Raw genomic sequence first — 25,607 nt, 5'->3', positions numbered from 1 at the left:
AGCTCCTCAGTGACCAAGCTAGGACTTAAACACTGCTGCATGTCTGTGCCCCTGATAGGCAGCTTGGTGCCATGCTGCTTCTCTCTAATTTTTATTTTTATTGAACACCCCTCATCTTCTGGCCTCTGGGTGATAATGCTAAAGATAGAAACTTTTCCTACTTTTTGAACTTCACTGTGTCCCCTCAGAACATGTGAGAAAGTGCTGCCAGCATCTTCTGGAAGATTAGGAGGGCAGTAAGATTCCGTAGCCACCTTCTGGCTGACATTTGAGCCCTGCTTTCAGCACGGTCAAGCCTTTTGGAGGAAGCCAGTATATGGTTTGTATCAAACTCTATATTTAGGAAGAACAACTGTGAGCTATGACAGGAATTCTCTTTAACACTTAGCCTGAAACCGAGTTTCCCTCTAGCCCCGAGCGGGGAGCAGCTCTCAGTACTGAGTGAGGCACCGAACACTTGAGCTATTTCAGCCACATGCAAAGCATCGGAATTGAGATCACAGCTCAGAGGACACCAGGCGTCCCTTCCACCTTCTGAGGAGCGTTGTATTCTTGCATCTGGCTGCTTGGGACTTTCCTTAGGCAGTAAACAAATACATAAAGCAGGTAAGCAAGAGGACCCAGCTCAGGGAGCTGGGGATTTCTGAAGGAGATTTCCTTGATACCTAACTTGAAGTGACTACTTAGAACTTTGTAGGCTTGTGACTAGTGGATGTAGCTTCCCTATAAATTCACTGTTCAGTGGTATTGTTGCTGATCCTGTTTTATAAGTTGTGTGTGTGGGGGGGAGGGAACTATTTGAAAGAATATTGAACTAAAACTAGTTTTCACCGATGGTGCCATTACAAAAATTTCCACAGTCCAGATAGGATGACTGTGATCCTGAACATCATGTCATTTTCATTCTTATGGCCAGGATTACAGTCAGTCAGCTGCAGAGTGATTCAGGCTGTAAGCCTAGAAATAATCAGGAGAATTTGCAGCAGAGGAAACCTGTAATGCTAGCTCTCTGATTTACCTAAATGCAAACGATTGCCGGAGTTGTTGCACAGTACAAGTTTAAAATGCTTTGCCCCTCTCCCTAAGCACCGGGCTTGGCCCCAATGATAAAGTTCTATGAACGTACGGATCGATTAACATTCCAAAGGCATCTTTTTGAAAGCGCCACTTTGGTCAGGTGTTCCCGGTGCCCAGCAGGGTGGAGGGCAGCACTTGTCTGTCTCTGTGGGCACCAGGTTCTGAGACATGGCAACGATGAGAGTGTCTCTTGCCTCTCGGCATATTTCAGGCAAAGTGAATAAGGAGTTAGTCAGTTCAGACAGCTGAACATCTTTCTACACTCTTCTCAGGGATTATTTTTAGCTGCGGGACAGAAGATAATTCCCTGTGAGAGTGAGCTTCAGCCATTTAGTAGACCTTGAAAAAGAACAAACAAAGCCCCTTCTATCCAGATATTGATTTATTTTGCTGTGAATCCCTTCTTATTAAATTAGTGATATTAATGTTGACAAATTTTTAGTAAGTGTAAGAGTCTTATTTAGAAGTCAGATATTAGGTGCTGCCCAATCAAAACATCAGCAGAGGTATATTGTATATGACTCAGCATACAGAACGTTAAAGTTCCCCCACTGACTTGCAGATCTTCCAGGAAAACCCAACTGTGCTAATCTGGCAAGCATTTCCATTATAGTATAGGCTTTGTAAAAGTCAATATGTCTTGTCAAACTTTCCGTGTTCCCAAATTTTAGCCAGAACCAGGAGACACAGTAATAGAGTGCTTTAAAGAGTACCTCTTTAGATGAAAAGCTGGGGCCAGCTGTGAGTAGACTTGTGCGTCTAAGGCATAGCTTTCTTTTTTGTTGGTGAGACGAGGCGTGCAGATAAAGAAGGAAGGTGCATTCTACACTGCATCCCTAACGGAGGTGAATGCAGGGCCAGGGAAACAGCCAGGGAACACTGTCTATTTTTATTCATCAGCGTGCTTTGCCCTGATTTCTCTGCAAATAATGAGGACAGCGGGAACGGCTTGCAGGACTGATTTACACAAATGTTATATGGCCTGTTTTCAAGGAATGAGAGCTGGGATCTGACCAATTTTCTAAAGATGTTTCTATTGCAGATTGACATATATGTTAAGAAGGAATTCATATGTAAATGAGATTATACAGAGGCTATATAGGAGACAAGGCTCAAGGTAGATCTATCTTTTAGTCTCAGAGGTCCACAAGAAACAAAGCAATCCGATAGTTTAGTGAAAAAAAACAAAATCAGCCTAATTAAAAAAAAATCAATGTCATATAAATAATACAATCATTCATTGCCTAATTTTTTTTTACATTTCAACATGCTATTGTAATAACAAAAGAAATTTCCTACTTCTCATGTTTCAAATCAATGTACAGTAACTTTTTAAAAGTTTCAAGTGATATTGGTTAGACTGTAGCTGTACACACAGAGAAAACTATATGCGGAGATGTTTAAAGTCCTGTGAGAACTATTGTTTTGCATGACTTCTAATAGCTTTTGAGGAATAGAGACATTAAATATTAAACTACTAAGCTTTTCCTTTTGAAATTGAACTATGTATCCTAGATCCAAAAATTAAAAAGCCTTCATTGAATCTTTGACACTATAGGAAAGACAGAAATCTATATGAAACATGTCATAGAGAAAAATGCATTCCTAATTGTTCAATTTCTTGTTGCTTTTTAATTTTTTAACCAAAATGAAAATAATTCTAACTAGGCTCTTCCGGATGGAGGCCATATATCTATGTATTACCAAAACATTCAGGTGAAACTTTAAAAAATCTCATTGTTTTCATGTATGTGACTCCAAAGACTTATATTTGGATTAGAGATTTAAAAAATTATGTAATTGTTTGACTTCATATAATAGAACCTAAGACTTTGAAAATCTAAAAGAACATGTTTTTCAGAGTTCTCAGCTCTTTTTTCTTTATAAGTGGTGGAGGCGTCACTACATCAATTCCTTTTTTTAAATTTTTTAAAATGTTTTTATTATTTATTTTTGAGACAGAGAGAGAGCATGAGTGGGGGAGGGGCAGAGACAGAGAGGGACACAGAATCTGAGGCAGGCTGCAGGCTCTGAGCTGTCAGCACAGAGCCCGATGTGGGGCTTAAACTCATGGAGTGTGAGATTATGACCTGAGCCGAAGTTGGATGCTCAACCGACTGAGCCACCCAGGCGCCCCACATCAATTCTTTTTTTAAAATGTGTACTTATTTTGAGAGGGAGAGAGAGAGCATGAGTGGAGGAGGGGCAGACAGAGAGGAGAGAGAATCCCAAACAGGCTCCACACTGTCAGCGCAGAGCCCGACATGGGGCTCAATCTCACCAACCGTGAGATCAGGACCTGAACTGAGATCAAGAGTCGAACACTCAACTGACTGAGCCACCGAGGCACCCCCACCAATTCTTTCTCCATACTTGAAGCTGTAGATCAGGAAAGTACAGAAAAGTCACTAGCTGTGGACAGTGGCAATAAAACAATAAATATTTGCATCAAGCTTAAGTGTTCACAAGGTAGTTTGGGGAACATTATGTCATTTTGATTCTCACCACAGCCTGTGAATCAGGTAAAATTTGAGGAAGAGGATAGGGGCCTATAAATGTTGAGTGACACAGGCCAGGTTGCACAGAACTTGTAGGAAATGCCCACGCTGCTGTCTGTGTTCATTTATTCACAGGTTAGCACGTGCATTTACACCAGTCAGTAGAGGAATGTCACTCAACCCATTTTATACTTTGGGTTTAAGTAGCAGTATGTTTTTCATTCACTCAATTTTCACCTTTTTCCACTGGGCCTGTCAACATTTAATAGACCTAGCTATGACACTATTTAGACTTGCGATAACATGCCAGAGCTGGGCTGTTCCCTGTCCCCCTAGCGCCAGGAAAACCTTGGCCACTAGTCACTGTGCTCTAAGCCAGGTCTCCTGATCTGAAAGAAAGCACAAGTCCTTTGGGAAGGAAGCACTGCTACATCTTGGGGAAATGATATAGTCATGTAAGTCCTATTTGCCTTCTGAGGCTATTTTGTTAAGAGAAGAGACGACACGGCCACCTGGGTGGCTCAGTCTGACTCTTGATTTCGGCATTGGTCATGATCTTGAGGTTCATGGGACTGAGCCCTCCATCGGGCTCTGCCCTGTCAGTGTGGAGTCTGCTTGGGATCCTCTCTCTCCCTCTCTCTCTTCCCCTACTCTGCTTGTGCTTTCTCTCTCTCCCCGCCCCCCCCCAATATAAGTAAATTAACATGAAAAAACATAAAAAAAAAAAAAAAGAAGACAGGTGAAGCTTATGGCTGCCTGTGTTTACAGAGCCTGGGGTCTGCACACTGTGTGGGGAGAGGTGGCCCTATCCTCACAGCGTCTCCCAGGGCTGTGCACAGTGAACACAGACAATGTGCACAGTGAGCCGAGGGCGTCACAGGAGTGAGAACGTAGTTGAGGCCATTTCTATTTGGGTGTTCGTGGAGAGGAGGAGCTCCCAGTGGACTGACACACAGCCCTGGCAACAGCTCATTCAGATCACAAGTTCAGTTTCAGGCGGAGAGCTTCTGAGGCCCCAAACAAAGGTGTTTTTTTTCCCACAACCTCTTTGCTTTGCTGCTCTTGGCAGTGGGGGCAGGAGGGCAGGGAAGGAGATGATAGAGCCTTTCAAGTTTCTGATTGCCTATCATTCGATCAGGGGCAAGGCGTCTCAGCATTTCTCCTCCTGAATGATTTATCCGGGCGCTCTAGTGTTCCCTCTCCCCAAGGCATTAGGAAGGAGAGTCTCTCAGTAACTTCGGAAACTGAGACGGAAAGAATATATGGCCAGTGAAAGGGGTGACTGCCCAGTTGAATCATGAGTTAAGTTCTAATTTATCAAGACAGAATCTCAATGCCGCCACCTTTAACAGTTTCTCACTTGTTTTTTTAGGGATAAGACCCCGTGAATATGTCGAAACAGCCGGTTTCCAATGTCAGAGCCATCCAGGTAAGTAGGCATATTTCTGTTTTAATATCAGCTCTGTGACGCCTAGCCTGTTTGCTTAATAACTCAGACCTTTTGTGATTGTTCACCCCTAACTTGGTAATTAACTTCAAGAAAAGCGCGACTCATAGGGCACAAATGAGACAGGATATAAGGCTGGTAAGGTACGACTGAGGAGGGAGAAGCTATTTTTGCTCAATTGTGCTCAATTGTAAGACAATCAAAGTTATAACTAAGAATCAAATGATTGCCTACCAAAAAATGCAGTGTTTATTTTTTGGACGTTTTTCAATCTGTATGTTTTTGACATGCTCATGATAGCCATTAACAAAAATCAATTTCCATTTTTATATCCAATTAAATTTGCTGACCCATGTGTTTAGAATACATCCTTTCCTGTCAAGTGTTATTCCCAAGGTTTGGGTATTTATCTTATAAAGTCTGTATGTTATTATGTCTCCTCCTGTCTTCCCAGCAAACAAATTCCTTGGTTGTTTCCACTGACTTAAGAGTCACCCCAAAAAGGGGAGGGGGAAACAGGCATTTTGGAACACAAATACAATTACGAAGGTAACTTTCAATATTGTTTTTACTCAATACTTAATTTTTTATTTTTTTGAGGTTTCTGGGTTTAACTCTCAAATGGCTCCCACACTGTGATGCTGGGCACACTGCTTTAGTATAAATTTCCATCTTTCTCTTCCATCAACATGGAGTCATCTGTGCTTTCTCTAAAGGAGCTTTTAAACTTTTTTTTTTTCCTGGACTTTTCTGAATCCCACAGGACATGAGGCATAGTTTCTGAATATTTGGGGTCTGATGCACTGTCACAGCATAAACATAAGCGATTGACCATATTGTGGAAGGGTGTGCATGTGGCCAGATTGTGGGGTTAGAAATCCTAACACACACTGGTGGTACACGAGGTGGGTGGGGGGACAAATCCTCACCTGTCATGACTAATGCACAGTCTTAAGTGGATGGGCTTCTTAAGTGGAAAGATGTATTACAACCTCTGGAAACCAGTCATAGAACAGACTACCAAGAAAGAGCCTATTGGCAAGGATCCAACTCCGCATTGCCACGTTTAGCCCTGTTGTGTCCACCTAGTGAGTGTCTGACATACCTTGAATTTATTTTGCCTCCCAGATCTGTGGGCATCCTTGAGCCTTTGAATCTTCTTTACATGAGTTTGAATCCTTAATCCATACCAGTGTGGAATCATGGGAAAATGACTTCATCTCTCTGCCTTTGTTTCCACATCTGTAAAATGGGGATAATTGTTATTATCATGTCCTCATGTCCTAGAGCTACACATACAAGTTGTTTAAACAGCATAGTAAGCCCTCATTAAGTGACAATTATCATAATAATTATCATTCAGGAATGCTCTATGTTAACGTGAAGAGAAATAATACCATTTAACCACTGCATTTAAAGCTCTCAAAGTGCTAAACAGAAAATTTCCTTTTTATTTTGCAGGACAGAAAAACATAGTCTTCTCTCAGGCTGTCTTTGCTTCTTTTCCTTTTAAAGCTAAAAGTGTGTTGATTTTTCTTCCTTAGCGCTTTCTAGCTTCCCTCACATCTACACTGAAAATTCACCAGTATTTTATCTACTAATTTTGACCTTGATATATTTTTAGGTCTGTAATATTTAAAAAGCTGCTATTGACTATTCTCAGTAGCTGTTATTTTACTGCATTTAAAAAATTCCATCCACTCTACCAACAAAGGCAGTAGAGTGATTTCTTATGGATGTGGTATTGCCTCTTTCAATATACTTTATGCCACTCAAAAAGCCTAATTTAAGGCACCTTCAAATGAAATATTATTTCTTGTGGCTAAATAGGATCTGCACTATCTGATACTTTTCTATAATTTCTGCATTAACCTAAAGTAGGGTCTATTAAATAAAATATGAAAATGGTTACACTATGTAAAACGGTTTATAGTAACATTAATTTAGGGTACAGTACTGTCTGGAACAAATAGAAACCCCAAATGATGAGGGAATGCTTTTATTGTTTAAATACCACTTAAAGATCTTAAATGTTCTATTCAACACATTCTAGTTGCTTCTTCTTTTTTATTTTAAATTAAAAAAATTTTTAACATTTATTTATTATTTTTGAGAGACAGAAAGAGAGTGCAAGCAGAGGAGGGGCAGAGAGAGAGAGAGGGAGACACAGAATGCGAAGAAGGCTCCTGGCTCTGAGCTGTCAGTGCAAAGCCTGATGTAGGGCTTGAACTCACAAACCTCAAGATCATGACCGAGCTGAAGTTGGATACTTAACCAACTGAGGCACCCAGGCACCCCTTGAAGCTTTTTTTTAAATTTTAGAGGGAGAGACAGTGCAAGTGGGGGAGAGAGGCAGAGAGAGAGAGAGAGAGAGAGAGAGAGAGAGAGAGAGAGAGAATCTTAAGCAGGCTCCATGCTCAGCGTGGAGCCCAATGTGGGGCTTGATCCTACAACCCTGGGATCATGACCTGAATTGAAATCAAGAGTAAGACACTCAACCGACTGAGCCACCCAAGTGCTCTGCTTCTCCTTTTTATCAGGATCTTATTTCCAATTCAACTGTCATTTCCTGGGTATACAATTTGTGACAGGAACTGTGCAAAGTGCAGGCCATGCAGAGATGAACTGATATCCGATTCCTCTCTTTGAGGAGCTCATAATCTCCAGGCCTTACTAGCTGTGTGACTTTGGGCAAGTTGTTCATCCTCTTTGTGCCTTGGTTTCCTTATCTATCAAGTGGGGAATTAATAACAGTACTGTTCTCATAGGTTTGCTCAGAGAGTTAAGTGAATTAATACATGTAAATACTCAGGCCAGTATCTGGCTTATTATAATTGCTTAATCAATATTAGCCATTATCATCAATCATCATCATCATCATCATTATCATCATCATCATATCACCACCATCATCTAGTTCAACAGTTCCCAAAGTCTGTCTCTTAGAATACTAGTTTTATGGATGCTTTTTGTTAATTAAAGGATTCCATGATAAAATGTTTGGGAAATACTACATTAAGCAAAGTTGAATAGGATCTTTACTGCATAATTTTTCAGAGTCCGTAACTTGGTAATGGCTTCATGTATTTCCAAGAAAATGATGATGTATGCAAAGTTTTATACATATTGGACCTTTAATTTTTTATTATATTTTTTAAATGTTTGTTTATTTATTTAGAGAAAAAGCATGAGTGGGGGAGAGGCAGAGAGAGAGGGAGAGAGAGAATCCCAAGCAGGCTCCATGCTGTCAGTGCAAAGCCTAATGTGGGGCTCAATCTCATGAACTATGAAATCATGACCTGAGCCAAAATCAAGAGTCCGATGCTCAACCAACTGAGCCACCCAGGAATCCCTAAATATACTGGACCTTTTAAATGAGTATTTTGCAGGATAGTATTTTGCAGCACAAACTTATAAAAAATAATGTCTTAGATCTCTATTTTGTCTGGATTGAGCAACTTAAGCCACTGTCAGCTATACTTACAACAGGTGGGCATTTAGATAGTTGAACTATTGCATCTGTGTGCATCAGACATGTTAAGGATTGTTATAATGAATAAAATAATGAATAGCACACAATTCCTTAAAAGATCTCTCTCCTTTTAATTTTTTTTAATGTTTATTTTTGAGAGGGGGGGAGGGTCAGAGAGCAAGGGAGACAGAGAATCTGAAGCAGGCTCTGCATTGTCAGTGCGAAGCCCAATGTGGGGCTTGAACCCATGAACTATGAAATCAGGACCTGAGCTGAAGTTGGATGCTCAACCGATGGAGCTACCCAGGTGCCCCAAGAGAAGTCTCTTTTAACTCTCCAGGTAGTACATGGAATGGCCTTGGTTTCTTTTCAGCTGGTTCCATCTCCCCCATGCCCCAGATTAATAAGGGAGGCCAGAATTAGGCCTAACCTCTGAGGACATGGACAGTTGTCTTTCATATCCACATTGAAAAGGTGGCTTTGAATTATAAGGGGATTCTATATAAGTCTGCATTACTTTTCAGTTGTATTAATGCAATCACATTTATGCCAGGGACATAAAAATATCCTGCAGGAGTCAGTTGATCCTTCCCTTGCCTGGACAGGGCCTCTGTCTCCTAAGCAGCTATAAGGCTGTATCCCAGATGTTGGCAAATGTTTTCTATAAAGGGCAAAATAGTAAATACTTCAGGATTTGCACATCATTGGGTCTCTATTCTGACTACCCAACTCTGCCATTATAGCACAAAAGCAGATATAGGCATTACATAAATGAATTGAGTGTGGCTGTGTGCCAATGCAACTTTATTTATAAAAACAGGTGGCAGGTTGGATTTGGTCCATGGGCCATAGTTTGCTGACCTTGGTTCTGTACTCTCCAGGCTGCTTGTTAAACCCCATTGTTGATGGGGATGGAGTTGCAACCAAGGTAACATCAGCACACTCAGCATAGTGGGTCTGGTCCCTTCAGATGAAAGAATTTGAGATGACAGGTGGGGAAAGCTAGAGCTGGTGGGAAATCCAGTCCTATCGGTGATCTGCTCAGCAAGTCTCTCTAATGAGACCAAGTGACACTGGCCACTGGCAGCACCTGCCTGTCCTTCCCCTTCCTTCTGAACACACTCCCTTTGGAAATCACCATGGGCCTCAGCTCACCCAGAGCCAATGTTCTCTGGGTCGTCACTGGCTTTTATCTCCACCATTGATCAAAGTGAGCTGAGTTTTATGTGTCCTTTCTCATGAGATCAGAGAGCTTCATGGTTGAATGGAAAAGAGTCCTGTGCCCTACTCGTAGCTCTGCTCTGTGACTTCACCCCCCCCCCCCCCGGTCCTCATGCTATGCAAAAGGAGGGTGTTGCATTATATGGGCTCCCAGCCTCTGTGCAGCTTCTAATAGTCTATGAACTTCCTGAGAATAACTTCTAAGGTTTCTTATTAGGATGATAATAATAGTCACAGTTTATTAAGGGTTTACTATATACTTGGCATAGTACAGTGAGATCCCCATGGATTATGATGGAAGGTTTAGAGAAGTGAAAGAACTCACACAGGATCACGCAGCTTGTAAGTAGGAGAGTCAGGACCTGAACTCAAGTCATGTGATCCCAAAGCCCATGTGTGGAAGCTCTCTGAAACATGCTTTGTCTCATTACTTACCAGCCCAACCCTGGCACAGAGAGTGAGAATGGAGGGGTGGGTGGGACCATCTAAAGGGTAATCATAAGTACCAAGGCTACCTCAGGGGACAATTGCCATTTTATGGATGCCAGGTCCTGCCTTTTAAAGAGCTGAAGTGACATTCAGAAATAGTTTCAGCATTTTAGGGAAGAAGCTAATAGCATACCCTGATTAAAGTCATCTTAAACATTAGTTGGCTAGGAGTGAAAAGTACAAAGTGACTCGGTGACACACATGGTCTCAAAGTACAAACAGCCATGGCCACTGCATTACCACCTCTCTGCTTAATTGACTTAACTAAGCTGCTTGTAAAACAAAACCTAACTCTTTTATTATATATTTTAAAGGAATGATTATATGAATGCTGCATCATTAGTGAGTGTGTGGCTTCTTATGGGAACTTGTCTGTTGCTACCCAACCCATGTGTAGAACAGAATATCATGATGCCCCAAGCTTTAATATTTTTTTACCTTCACCACTGGTTAACATTGCTCTTTCACTCCTCATCGCCCAGGGAATAAAGGCTTCATGGAAGAAAAAAACAACCCAACAAAAGTCTTTACAGACAGGTGTCAGGGACTCTGTTTCCTGACTAGGATTTCTAGTTTAAAAAGTATTACAGGTACATGACAGTCCTTGGCACAAGGGAGTAAACTATAACCACCCATATTTTGTCCATTAACCAAATACAGTGGTTAAAGCTACAAATAATATGATACATATCTTCCTTTAATATTTTATTTAAATTTAAAAGTAAAAATGAACCTTTATTTGCCACTTTTTTTAATGTATAATCAAGGCCTTTTCTTTGATCATGGATCTACTATTTCTTCTTTTTTTTTTGCTTTTATTTTTTAAATTTTATTATTTTTTTAATTTTATTTTTTAAAATTTATATCCAAATTAGCTAGCATATAGTGCAACATTGATTTCAGGAGTAGATTCCTTAATGCCCCTTACCCATTTAGCCCATCCCCCCTCCCACACCCCCTCCAGTAACCCTCTGTTTGTTCTCCATATTTATGAGTCTCTTCTGTTTTGTCCCCCCTCACTGTTTTTATATTATTTTTGTTTTCCTTCCCTTATGTCCATCTGTTTTGTCTCTTAAAGTCTTCATATGAGTGAAGTCATATGATTTTTGTCTTTCTCTGACTGACTCATTTCATTTAGGATAATACCCTCCAGTTCCATCCACATAGCTGCAAATGGCAAGATTTCATTCTTTTTGGTTCCATGAACATGCTAGAAATCTCAAAATGTCATATCCTGCTCCATTAAGAGAGGCTCAGGACACTAAGAATAGGAAAGTGCAGAAAGAAATACTGCAAAATGCAGCCCTGTGGGGTTTCCTCTGCCTGTCCCCTGGGAGGATGACGTGGTGGGGTGGCTATAGATTCTGGCAGGAGTGGCTAGAGACCTTTGAAAACTAAAGATAGAATCAGTAGTGGTCATCTGAAACAAATATGCAGTGAGAGGAAACTCCAAAAGCTTCAGCACTAAAAGGAGAAACAGAGTGGGGACCAACAGAGAGGGGTAGATAGCAGAACAATGGCTATGGAAAGCAAAGTGGATAGGGATTGTCAGTACCCAGTGTCAGGCAGCTATCAAAATCCAACCCTCTGAGGAAAGAAGATGTCACTCCATTGTAAGTCACATATGAGTGGCTGTGGAGGGAATACTGTTTCCAGAATCCTCAGGCTCAAAACCTGGAGCCAAGCAGGAAAACAGTACAAATAATTAAGGGAGTAGTGGAATTAACTTACAGGGAATTCTTTCTACTTTTCTTCACCTGGTGAGATCAAGTGTAGTATTCATTTCACATCAGATAGGTCTATTATCAGGGAACTGTATCCTGTTCTGGCAAGAGATGATCTAGTAGATATTTTTCCATTCCAAACTTCAAGGATGTAACAAATTATGTATAGTTTGGGAAAGCGATGCGCTAGGCTTGCTGTATCGGGGGGCATATTTAAAAATGTGTAGGATGAATAAATGTCAATGAGGGAAAAGAAATGCAAGAGAATGTGTTACAAAAGGAAAAAACAAAAGCCTGCTTCCTTTGCATTTATACAGAATCTGTATAGAGAAGGAAGTCCAACCCTTATAGAATAAACAAAGTCTAATAACATCAATGATATGGAGTCAACTCAACATACAGAAAGTCTAACATCAGTAACTTGGACAGACTCCATTTGCTTTCACAAAAATATACCTCATACTAGAAATCCATTTTGAATAGCAAATACCATACCCAACTCGCAGATGGAAAAATTAATCATTGAGAAAGTATTTTATTTGTGTTGAAACAGAATGAGTCAGTGAAAAACAAGAATATGACACAATTCTCTGGCTGATGAAATGAAAAAGACAGCTAAGGTCTACATATTTCTATCAAATTCAAGTTACAATGAATTTTTCTTATGGCTATAATTCAGTGTATAATTTGTCACTCAAATATCACCACCCTACAATTACATTAATGAAACATCTCTAATCATTTACAAAGCACTCTTCTGACACTCCCTTCAGGTGTATGTTCATGACTGGATAATTGACGCATTCTTGGGCTGCTTTGGATGCTGTCTATATCTGCTGTCAAAAAACCCATTTAGGTTCCTGGTTTTTTGAGTGATGCCTTAAAGATTAAAAAGCATCAAGTCAGCAAGTTAATGGCTCATTTTTCAATGTGGCCTTTCTTTGACACCTATTTTTGAATTATCCACTTTGCACGCCCATTTTCCATGGCCATTTTCAAAGTGGAAGCCTGCAATTTTTGTACCAGTTTAGAGAATTTTAGAGTGGTTAGAGCTCATTCTGGCCAAGTAAAAAGAGCTCTTTGGACAGGGCTTGAGAGAGTGAAACTGTCTGTCCCTAAGGTGAGGTGGCTCTGATTTGGAATCCTGGCTTTTCCTCAGACTGTTTGTGTGACCTTGAGCAAATCCTCTAACTTCTTTGAGGCTAAGTTTCTTCATCAGTGAAACAAAGGTGATAGTCTGAACCTCAGAAGTTTGTTGTGAGGATGTAGGACCTAGGCTGAATCGGGGCTTGGGGGTGGCTAAAATAGCGTGTAGTGAACGGTGCGTGCGGGGAGGGGTTACTGTCCCCAACATCACACCAGGTTAAGGTGAAGGCCAGTCTCAGGCCCAACTCTGCCACACGTATGGGCATTTGTTAAACACACATTTGTTAGCAAGCAGGCATGAAACCATCCAGGCAGGCTGTGAGCTCCACGAAGCCTTAGCTCTTTTCGCTTTACGTACTCCAAGTGACTGTCACCTCACATAAAAGACTCATGTTGGAAATCCTCATTATTGATGGCTTGAGACAGGCCATTTAGGGATCACTCGTTGAGCTCTGTCTCTAAAGATGCAATCTACAGGCTATCAGGTTCTTACATTCTGTTCAGCAGGGTGGGGATTGTCTCTAAAATATTTTAACCAATCTACATACCCTAACCTCTAATTTCATCAGTAAGAGCCATTTGTAAAGCTCATGCCTCTTATTTCTGACATTTCTTCAAACATCAAAACCTCAGGTGTTGGTGGACATATGACTAACAGAAAGACTTGGGGTAGCAATCATGGGAATGTGGTCTTAGTGATATTCTACCATCCAACCACCACCCTATGAGGATGAACTCTCAGAGCAATAGAATTCTCTAGAGCTGTAGTTTAAACCAAACTGAACATATAAAATATCACATGGTCTATGCTAGTTTAAAGTAAATGACAGACGACTTAACAATGGGAAGAGCAAACGTTTGAAATACATGTCAGTACTCATCCACTTAGGGATGATCTCTATCAAGGGTTGTCAGATTGGGCCCAACACGTTTGAAAGAACCTGTCATGGCCCAGGGTTTGGGGGAATCAGATAGGGTTCTGGGCTCCCTACTACCTTAGCCAGAGCAGCTCTACCTCCACCTAGTTTGCATTTTAGATGTTCTCACAATACTTTACTTAAGGAAGGGTTCCATAGCTGAAAGGTTTGAAAACCACTGATGAAGCCTAATGTTCATATTACAAATGGGAAAGATGAGACCCAGAACAGTTGTCACTTTTTCAAGTACAGAGAATCTGTAACAACTCCTTGCAGTGGGCTCTTTTCACTAGCATAAGCCACCTGTTTACCATGGAGAGGCTACATGCGTTGCTAAACTTAAACTCTAAGCAGGAAAAGGTGGTTTCCCATAGCATGTACTTTACCAAATACATTACCCTGGATGACCTTTATGTATTCCTTTACTGAAAACTACAACCTACTGTAGAGTATACACACTTCATTAAATAGGTTAGTTCAGCAATCAAGTCTTTCAGAAACTATGTTAACTTCAACTCACTATTAGGAAGACACCCTCTGTAGATACTCAATAAATGGGTCAGGGTAGTGATGATATAATAAAACTTTTAACCGGTTAACCTTCTTCCCAAAAGTCCCTATATTGACTTTTCCCTTTTTTCATTCAAACTGTAGAAATGGAGATAGACATTGGTTCAATGTGGATAAACTTCTTCAGGTCTTAAATTGTTTAGATCTTATTTCAGGACCCTAATGATATTTCATCCAATCTAAGACACTATCAATTGTAAAATACCATTATTTTATGTCCTGCTAAAAAAGAAAACAAATGTGCCAATTAAATATTTAAGAAACCATTGGTTATAAGACACATTTTGATTTGGGGGGTATTAAAAGAGGTGCATCTTGGAATTCATGAAGTATGCTACCACATTTGCCACTGCATAAGACATATTTTCCCCCTTGTCATATGCTCCTCCCTCCTCCCACTCTAGGCCACTGATATTTCCAATAAACAGAGGAATAGCATAGAAGGTTCAGCCTTAGGCTTTTAGAGGAAATGGCTTTCTCTAAGATTGTGTTGCATTTATATTTTGACATATATAGTACACACAGATCAAAAATACTTCTTGGCTTGGTGGCCCTAGGAATGGTGATTTACCTCTCTTGATACCCGCCACAAACCTTTGGATCTGTTTCCTTTCTGTGGGATCAGCATTATTCTAATACAAAAGTAAGTTTTAAAGACCCTAGGGGGAAAACGTCACTTCCTTCTCTTGGGAGAACACAGATCTGCCATGTTCCCCGAACATGGACCCTGTATATTTCCTGTGTCTTGAGTTGAACATTCCCCTAGTAACAGAGCTCACATCAGGCATTTCCAAATGGACCTTACCACACTTTCTAGTAATTTTGTTGGATGTGGTACCCAAATTGTCCAAACTGTATCATAAGGTAGTAAAATATTTTGTTTCCTTCGCTCAGGCATCACTTTGATGCATAACATCAAAGTGCAATTTCAACTTTTCAAGTCCACGTATCCAGTTATTCATAAGGCAACACTTTATCTTAAGTGGAAAAAATTAGGTTCTATCTTTAAAAAGAAGTTTTAGGGGCGCCTGGGTGGCGCAGTCGGTTAAGCGTCCGACTTCAGCCAGGTCACGATCTCGCGGTCTGTGAGTTCGAGCCCCGCGTTGGGCTCTGGGCTGACGGCTCAGAGCCTGGAGCCTGTTTCCGATTCTGTGTCTCCCTCTCTCTCTGCCCCTCGCCCATTCATGCTCTGTCTCTCTCTGTCCCAAAAATAAATAAATGTTGAAAAAAAAAATTAAAAAAAAAAGTTTTAATGCTTGTTTTATGTGAGTGATGCTCCTGGTTGGTCTGCATTAAACATTCTTGCCTTTTGATATCAGATGAAATATGGATAAAATTAAAATTTACAAATTCTTTCCCCCAGATTCAAATTACTGTGTCAGTATATATTCCTCACATAATTTAACATTTAGCCTATTTCATGTTTACTAGAAGATGTTTTATGTTTACTGGGGATGGAGATTAGTGTGTTATCTTAATGAATGACAAGAATCTCTGAAGTGTGATACCAGGGAACTTGGCTTTCCAGCACTCTCCTTATGTGCTGACCCACACAGTGGTGTGCTGGGGAGAAGGTAGAGGAGTGTCAATCACAGAGACCACAGAAGTGCCAGGACAGCCATAGGACATTACAGAAAGGAGGAAGGGGTTCAGGAGGTGTGAGTGCACCCCTCCTAGGGTGAATCTGAAGGAACCTGAAGGAGGGGCTAAGGTGGGATGGCTTCTGAGGATGCTGTTTCCTCCTTTCCTATCATTATGTGTTCCTTTTTCATATGAGGGAGAGGAAAATGTAAAGTGCCACAGGAGGGCAACAGCTAGAACAAACTGTCTTGAAATTCTTCTATCCATTAGGGAATCGTGAAATCACTGCATAGACCTAAAGATGAGTACCAGAAATCTGTAATAAATGGAAGTCAAATTTCCCTTTGCATATTTTTGTACTGTCATTATTGCAATTTTCTTGAGGAAAAAAGATTTAAAGATGTACTTTTTGGATGCGTTTTTTATCACAGTGATTACGGTCTCCAAGTGTCAATGCAAGTTCCTACTTTTTTTTTTTTTGAGTTAAATCTTCCCTGCTTTTTTCTTTTAGGCAAATATCAACATCCCCATGGGAGCCTTTCGGCCGGGAGCTGGGCAACCCCCCAGAAGAAAAGAGTGTACTCCAGAAACGGAGGAGGTGAGGAAAACTTAGTGGCAGAGCTCAGCCCTTTCTCCTCCAGACTCCTGACTAGAGTGGGGCAAAGCCAAGGCGAGTGTCAGCTCTCCAGGACAAGGGAGGCATGAATGGATGTGGGTCAAGGAGTCATCACAAAGTACATACATTTCTTTGAGCCTCTTGCTCACTTAGCCATGGAACACACTGCTCCTTACTTCTCTTTAGCCCTTTAAGGGCTTGGCACAGTTACTTGAAGATGCTGAGTTTAACATGTTGTTTGTTGATAGTGTGTGTGTGTGTGTGTGTGTGTGTGTGTGTGTGTGTGTGTGTGGTGGGGGAAGCATAGCCTCTCACATGCTTTTGGTCTGGCAACAGTCACTAGCTCGGTAAGGTCTCACTTGGAACTTATTCTGAACTGAGCAAGATGTATTTAGTACAGCTTCTGATGAGTGACAAACCCCAGTGGGAGCATAGGTAATAAGCACATTAAATTACTTGTGATTCAAACAAAAAGCCCCAATCTCTGTGTATTTCCTTTGAAAAGAGGACTTTGCAAGGGAGTCTATCAATTTCCGTCTTTTTTTCCTCCCTCTAATTCTTTACCTTTCCTCTGAATTCAGATGCCCACTTGGCTGAAATGAAGGCTAAAATTCATAACAAGTGCATTAAATAGAGAAGGGTGCCTTCCCAAGGTCTGTATTTCTTCTCCAACTGTGACTTTTCTGATGAAATTTGGAAGGTCTAATTCTGAAAAAAAAAATGCAGGTTTTGGAGCATGTCATTAGCAGAAGACAAGGAAAGTGGAATTCAACAAAGCCATAGGGCATAGCCAACTGTATTTTATCTTTCTAAAAAGACTTATTTTTGAACTTTTGTAGGTGACCTTTTTGGTATTTGCCCCCAAAGAACACCTATCACCATTTCAAAGTTTCCTAATAAAACTTTGGTTGTCCCTCATCTAACCTTTCTCCTCCCCCTCCCCCCGCCCCCGTAAATAATTCCTGATATGGTCCCGAGTTAGTAGTTCCAGCCTCCTATCATTAGAAAGGTAAGTTTTCAAAGAAGGAGATGGGAGTATTTGAGTGATATCACCAAGTTCTGGAATTTCAGCCACTAGGTCACCTTTGATGAATAAAAAGTTTGAACTACAAGTTGAAAAAAACCCAGCACTACCCTGTTCTTATGGTACATAATCTCAAACTCTGATGCTACTGACTTGGCTACCCAGTTAACTCATAATCATGGGCTCTCCCTCTGGGACTTTGGTCAAGTATTTCTGAGCCTATGTCTGCCAAATACAATCCACTCTTTTCCTCAGAGGGTTGCTGAGAGGAGTCGGTGACATAATGGACACAGCACAGCCTACCAACCATTCAATAAATGATTGTTCATCATTTGATCTAATTATTCAATTTTCCTGAAGGACTCCTAGGCCTATTATTTTGCATATTGTAAGAAAAAGGCATGGAGAGGTTGAAGAGAGGGCAGTGGAACTCTTCCCACACTTGCATGTATCTGTAATTAGGTTTTCTTCCTGTGTTTCCCTAAACCGTGTCTGTCACTACCATGGCAGTCATTCAGAAGATGGCTTGACCCTTTTCCTCACTAAACTGATGTATGTAACAGTGGTTTTGGAGGTTTGCATCTCATCTTCCCCTATGGTACAGATGACCTTCAGTTCTCTGTACAACTGGTACTTTCCTCCTCACAAGTGTCCCAGTTAGGGGTTTGGGAAAACATTTTGCTCTCACTCTTGTCCCCAGTCTGATGGTTCCAGCACATTCTAAAATAGACAAGAACTGATACGGCCTGTTTGTGAACACTGACTTTATGACCAGCCACATGTACAAATGGCTAATCAATATTCTTCACAGGATGGAGGGAGTGAGGTATCCACAGAGATCCAGAGACCCCAGAAGTGTTTCTGGAACTGAGGTATATCTTTCTCATGGGCTATATCCCAGCTCATGGGCTGGGAGGGTGGAGCTGAGAATGGTATTCCATTACTGTATGAGCAGAAATGAGCTCTCAGGACTTGTGGGATCTTAGGTAGGGGGAGGATCTGATGACTCAAGGCCTGAGCTGGACCTTAGAGTAAGTTTCTCATGGAAACAACATTGCAAGGGGAGCAGTTAGGCAGCTTGGCTTGGCTACAAGGTGAGTTAAGTAGGATTTTGTGGGTTTGCCACCTTTTGTCATATAGTTTGAAGGCAAAAATGGAATCTGAATTAAAAATAACCTATACAGGGGTGCCTGGTGGTTCAGTTGGTTGAGTGTCCCACTCTTGATTTCAGCTCAGGTCACGATCTCATGGTTCATGGGATGGAATCCCGAGTTACGCTCCACGCTGACAGCATGGAGCCTGCTTGGGATTCTCTAACTGCCCTGTGCATACACATGTGTTCTGTCTCTCTTAATAAATAAATAAATAAATAAATAAATAAATAAATAAATACACAGATAAATAGATAAATAAATAAATCATACAACCACATTTTTAAAAAATTACCTAATTTGCAAACCTGGAAATGCTTACTTACCTAGTTTTGGGATTTGTTGCCTAGGCTTGCATTAAGATAAGCACTGTATAAAATGGAGATCATAACATACCATCCCTGAACACAACAGGCCACCTCTATCACAGCCAGTAGCTCCCCCATCTCATGCGTGAAGAGGTTGTATCCCAGTAGGAAGCCAGGACCAGCCTTTGGCCCTCTGACAAGGCCTGCGAGTGCTGGCTGGGTCTCCAGCCCACCTATGGTCTCTGGGAGCCCTTTGCTTTGCTCACAGAGCTGGAGTACACCCTCCCTCTGCCCAGCCCAGCCAGAGTTTGGCATGTGCCTGACACAGAGGCCTTGCAGCCAAATCCTAATAAATAAGGCCAATCTTTTGGATAAGACAAGGCAGCTGCTTGTTTAAAGCGATTTGAAGGGTACTGACAAGGCTCCACTCTGCTTCCCAAATCTCTCTTTTGACTGTAATTCCATCATTATTAAGCCAGAAAATAGCATGTTGGTACTTTCTGTTAATTGTTTCCCTCTCCACCTTGTCCCTTTACAAGATGCAAACACACTACTTAATTCTGGTCTCACACTTCCTAGCCATGAGACTATGGGCAATTTTCTTACTCCTTCCCTCCCTGCCTTAGGCCTCAGTTTCCTCAACTATAAAACAGGGATAATAGTAATAGCAAATGTATAGAGTTGGTGTGAGGATTAAATGAGTTAGCATATGTAACTTAGAATAGCTAGCATTGTGTTTGCTGTTATTAGTAAGTCCTCAGTGTCTAAGCATGAATGAGCACATCAGACTGTATTGCCCCACAGAGATGAGGTTAGGGGAAAACTCAATAGAGTGGTAGTAAAGAGGGAAATGAAGGCAAGATAGCTGGAAAATGGTTCACCATTTTGCCAAATTTTACAAATACTCTATAACCCCCCACCCCCACCCCAGGGGAACATTTCCCTTGACAACAGCCATTCCTGACACTGGTAAAGGTGCAGGGGCTGATAAACCTTCTCTCAAAGTCTCTTTATCTCAATAAAAGAATATCTTTCATGTCCTTTCTCAGTTCAAATATCTACGTACAAAAGAAAAAAAAGTACCACATATTAGCCAGATGGAGCCATCTGGAACCTTGCTTGTTCATGTCTTTATTTATTATAATTCTTACAATAAATTTATAGAAGAAATGGAATCGATTCCCAATTTTTTAAAAGATGAGAGAAGATTCAGTTAAGAATATGTACCACCATTAACCCCTTCCTGAGTCAATGTCATATCTACTTATTGAATATATCCACTTATAATTTCTATTATATGTGACCATACCAAATCAAGTGCTGAAAGTCTTACCTTATTAAAAAAAAACACAGTGCACTGAGGTTTTAATAACTTGAAAGTGACTAATATTAAATATTATCATCCTTTTTTCTGTGTATGTTCACATAAGTCTTTGCACATAGACATAACTATACACATTGGCTTTACATATTAAATGTGCCAACAGAGCGCATTTTGATATTACAAACACAGTGAAGGTGACATACCCAGGAACTTAACAGAAAGAATTGGAAACATTTTTCTTCTTCATGCTTCTTTATTAAGATCTACCCACCTAACCATCATCAGAACATTCATAAATGAGGAAACATTTTTCATTTCACTGCTGCACATATTAAAAAACCCCATTTTATAGCCTTGTTTAAAATCTCTTTCCAAAAGTCTAGGAAAGAACATTTTGGAATACATGATCCTCCAGGTGGATGTTTAATAGTTTTCATTATTGCTTCTAAATCGCCATTTATAAATGGTGAATGTGTGCGCATGACAAAAGGAAGCTGATTCTATGACTGTGTACATCAGCCTGAGGAAATACTATTTGCCAGATATTTACAACAGGCACAGTCTACACTGAATTACTTTATCATTTTGTGTGGGTTACATCTTAGCTATTTCATCAGTACTGTGCCAAGGTTCAAAGAAAATGACTATAGGAAAAAACTATCAGCCCTTCATAGAAGAACAGTAGATGTACAATGTTTTATATTTGTACTTACCCCTCAAATAGGCAATTCTATAAAGGATATGCCTACAAAATAATTGGTTTGAGGTTGGGAATCTTGAACAGTCTCTTCCCTTTCCCTTTAGGTTCTAGACAATTTGAGAACTAGACGTAGGAGCCAGATGGGGGCAAAGAACAGCATTAGCTTTAATACCCAAGTCACATCGCTGCCTGATTAGGTTGGCAACAAGTATGGGCTTAGGGCTTGAACCAGAGGCAAATGTGCATTGTTTTACTCCTTTTCCCTAGAACTGTACCATTCATTCAGTTGTTGGCTGAGCAGATGAAGCCCTGCCAGTCCCACATTGTGACCATGTAACAGTGGGTCCTCCAAGGAGCAGACAACAGTGGGCTGAGATGTGGAAAATATTTACTGGGGAAACCATTTGTAAGGAAAAATGGGAAGGTGGTTAGACCATGATGTGGGTGAAGAAGAGTGGGACAGAGAGTTGGAGTGAAACCTCTTAGATCTCACTGCTGTTCTAAGGACAATTCTATAGCCGCAGTTCCTCCTCAAGAGTCTTGTCTCCCAGGAATGGGCTGGCCTTAGGATCCTGTGGCACTCAGTCATTGGCCACGAGCAGCCGTGGGAAGTGTGACCTCAGCGTGGTGCGGCAGGTGGGTTGCAGGGTGAGGCAGCTGGGACTGTTATTGAATTACCCTCCTGGCAGAAAGCTGATCCGACAGGCGTGCTCTCATGGCTGCCACAGTGATCAAATGTTCCTCCAACACCTTCCTTCCAGGGCTGGAGAATATGCTCCCCATGTCTAGCATAGGCGTCTAGCTAACAAGCAATTTCTTCTGCAGTAATGACTTTGGAGTTCTAGGAGCCACACACAGCAACTGATCTTATTGTTTTAGTCACTGTTAATATGTATGTTTGGTGTATGTACACAGAGGCATATATTTGTCATTATGGTACATTCTTGGGATTAACGAACTAAACAAAAATCGGCAAGCATGTCGTCGATACCAGGCTCTGGAGGAGCCACAAAGAAAAGTATAGAATGTGGTCCTGCCTTAAAGCTGCAACAATATAAAAACATTAAATAATAAGGAATTTAAAATAGTTCCCAAAGCAGGAAGAGAGAAGTGGGCCTCCTCTTGCCCCATACTGTCCCACCCACATTTGAGAAGGTTTTGCTTATGTCAGTGTCAGTTTGTTTATGCTTCCAGGAGACGTTGTTGGAACAAAGGCTGACAGCTACTGCACCCCAAACAAAAAAAAAATGTTAAACTCCTGGACGAAGTCATTGCTAGAGCCAACCATGCACAAACATTCTACAAATCTCTGCTGTTCAGGCATATTAGGATCCTAAGATACGAAATTAAATTTGATCTCGTAAGGTGCTTCTCTTGGAAACACAAATCCTAACTAGTCATAATTTTTGTTAGTTATCAGACATTGAACAGTACTCTTGTGTTTTCTAAGTCATGTGGAAGTTACTTGTTTTCTTCTTCCAACTTTATTCCATATTCCTCCACAGACTTCAGGAGATCTTCTTGGGACTCTTGAGGGTGTCTCAACAGCACAGGAATGCGGCTAGAATTATCCTTTGACAGAGAGACCAAATGCCTTTTTCAGTGAGCTGATCTCTTTCTCTTTTTTCTCTTCAGGGTGCTCCTCCCACCTCGGATGAGGAGAAGAAGCCAATTCCAGGAGTGAAGAAATTTCCAGGACCTGCGGTCAACCTATCAGAGATCCAGAATATTAAAAGTGAACTGAAGTATGTCCCCAAAGCTGAGCAGTAGTTGAAAGAAGGTGAGTGAAAAATTATTTCCTTCCTCTTAAAAAGACCACTGTAAAATGGATGAAGGAAGTTTTCCACAGGAGTCTGGAATTCCAGAAGCATTGATTAAGCGCCAGGTCCTTCAGTTTAGAGTGGTTTTTATCGTGCAGAGGTTTTCTGGGAAAGCAAAGCTTTGTGGCCATTGAGGATGTCTGCCTGCCAACCCCTTTCTTATTTGGGGGAGGACAAGGTTGGGGGAGGGGAGATGCTTGGGAGGAGGCCTTGAGGAGCTTTTGATTGTGGAGTCCAGGGAGCCCTCCCTCATTCCATGCCTCAGTTTCCCCACCCAGATGCCACAAAGAGTGATGAGCAAGTCCTGAGGAGGAGATAAGAAGAGCAAGGTGCTGAGGAGGTCTGGAAGTGTAAAGGGGGCAGGGACCAGTTTAGGCCTTGAAACCAGTAACCCAGATGTGTGCAAAGCGGACCAAGAGGACCCAGTGATGACTCAAAATGTGCATGAGGGAAGGGTAGGCACAAAACTGTACCTGCCATCCTCCCGAAGAGGCAGTGCAGGCAGGGCCTGTGACCTTATTTTCATTTTAACTGGATCTGCTCAATGATGACCCTTTGGTGAGGGCTCCGCCCTGCCCTCCATCTACAGACCCAACACATGCGGACCCGCCTGCGAATTCTGCCACCAGGGGGCGTATGGAACTGGCCTGGCCTTCCTTTCCAACTCTCCTGTGAAAGCCTGAGAGCAAATCTATTTTGTCTAACATTACTGAATCCTGCCGTGCACAGTTTGTTCCATTCCTTAAGCAGAAGTTTAAGTTTAGAAGAGAGGAATCTATATTGATAACATAAAACAGGTATTTTTTTTTTACTTCTACAGAGAAATTTATTTTTATTTTATTTTTTCTAATTCAAGTATAATTAATATACCATGTTGTATTAGTTTCAGGTATGATAAAACAGGTATTTTTCTGGCTGACTGCCCATTCATTCGTTTGTTTGTTCATCAAGTCACTCATTTATTCAACCAATATTTACTGAGCAGCTATCATGTCCTGAGCACTAGAAACATTTATTAATCACATACCATGTGCCATTTACTGTGTGAAGAGCATCATATCCATTGTTTCTGTTGAGCCTTATTGATACCCACTTACTGCCCTCATTCTTGAGATGGATCTTCTAGAAAGACTGATTTTCCCCATCTTTCATGCACCCTAAAGAAGAGGTGTGACTTCAAAGTTAGTGCTGTCACTTACTTGTTATCCTGCCTCACCTCTTCCTCCCACTGCACCTTATGAAGGATGGCATACTCCCTGTGGGTGTCAGGGTGAGGTCCTCTGACCATGTAGGTACAGGCACAGCACTGGGGCCCTGCTGTGTCTTCTCCTGTAGACATAACAGAGGACAGAATGTTCTCTGGGGTAATCCCATGTGTAATGGCAATGTTACTTGTGTCATGTTTATGCTGACTTACAATGACATTTGCAAGTTAGTTCTGGGGAAATGATTACTTTATAGTACAGAGAAGGAGGAGTTGTTTTGAGTTAAAATAAAAGAACAGTATCTAGTGTTTTCAGCATGCTTACATAAAAGAACAAAGGAGTAAAAATAAAATACAGTGGACTCTATGACTCTAGAATGAATCCCAGGAACCTGGTTGGGAACAAAGTTACATGAGCAGATTTGACCCAAAGTGTGGCTACACACACTTGTCATTATTTATGACAGAATGACACAAGTTGATGGCGAACATCATTACACTCAGTCCTGCTTATATAGCCAGGCGGAGATGGAATACTCCAATATGCTTGGGACAAAGCTGCAGGACCTTCTTGTAAGAAAGCCCGGGGAAGGGAGACTAATGTTTTGTAATATTTATCATCATCATCATCCAACCAAGGCGAGTTACATACATGAATCTTTAATGTAAACTTTAAAGGGTTTGGTTTTATGAAATCCATGTAGACCTAAATTTAACCCCAGTTACAGTTTCAGAAGAACCTGGTTTCAAAGATTCAAAGGAATGCTGTTTTAAAATTAGCTCAGAGAAGGGGGGCCTGGGTGGCTGAGTCGGTTGAGTGTCCAACTTCGGCTCAGGTCGTGATCGCATGGTTCATGAGTTTGAGCCCCACACCAGGCTCTGTGCTGACAGCTCAGGGCCTGAAGCCTGCTTCAGATTCTGTGTCTCCCTCTCTCTCTGACCCTCCCCCACTTGCACTCCCTCTCTCTCTCAAAAATAAATAAATATTAAAAAAATTAGAAATAAAAATAACATAAAATAAAATTAGCTCAGAGAGGATCTTGTACTATTATCTGGCAATGATTCTGCAGCCTTGCATCTGTGGGTACTGTAATGGGGAACAATATCAACTCAATAAAATATTAAAAAGTTACCCAAACATCCAGGACAAATTTTTGTTACTTCATTTTTCCTAGAGAAGACTTTAATGATTATTCTCTCACGAAGCAATTCCAATAATGCAAAACCACTCAGAGAGGCCTATTTTTCCTTATTCTTACAAGAATGTGAGAACCTACATTGTCAGAATAATTGATCTGAATTCTAAATGAGGACATTG

General features: G+C 41.1%; 1 protein-coding gene across 2 annotated transcripts; it reads left to right on the top strand.

Moving 5' to 3' along the window:
- Positions 1 to 396: 396 nt before the first annotated feature.
- SMPX (small muscle protein X-linked) lies at positions 397 to 23,080 on the top strand. 2 transcript variants are annotated; one of them, XM_040468864.1, is made up of 4 exons: positions 397 to 606; positions 4,948 to 5,004; positions 16,654 to 16,740; positions 22,901 to 23,079. In XM_040468864.1, the coding sequence occupies exons 2-4, from the start codon at positions 4,966 to 4,968 to the stop codon at positions 23,033 to 23,035; spliced, it is 261 nt and encodes an 86-aa protein (XP_040324798.1). In that variant the 5' UTR covers positions 397 to 606; positions 4,948 to 4,965; the 3' UTR covers positions 23,036 to 23,079. The 2 variants fall into 2 exon arrangements, with proteins under 2 accessions (XP_040324798.1, XP_040324799.1); XM_040468865.1 differs by lacking the exon at positions 397 to 606 and adding an exon at positions 4,537 to 4,600 and having other exon boundaries at positions 22,901 to 23,080.
- Positions 23,081 to 25,607: the final 2,527 nt, after the last annotated feature.

The sequence above is a fragment of the Herpailurus yagouaroundi genome, unplaced genomic scaffold, assembly GCF_014898765.1.
Source record: "Herpailurus yagouaroundi ecotype Mexico unplaced genomic scaffold, PumYag 67793, whole genome shotgun sequence".
NCBI classification, from domain to species: Eukaryota; Metazoa; Chordata; class Mammalia; order Carnivora; family Felidae; genus Herpailurus; species Herpailurus yagouaroundi.
Note: the sequence above shows the minus strand (reverse complement) of the source record. Positions and strands in the feature narration are given on the sequence as shown.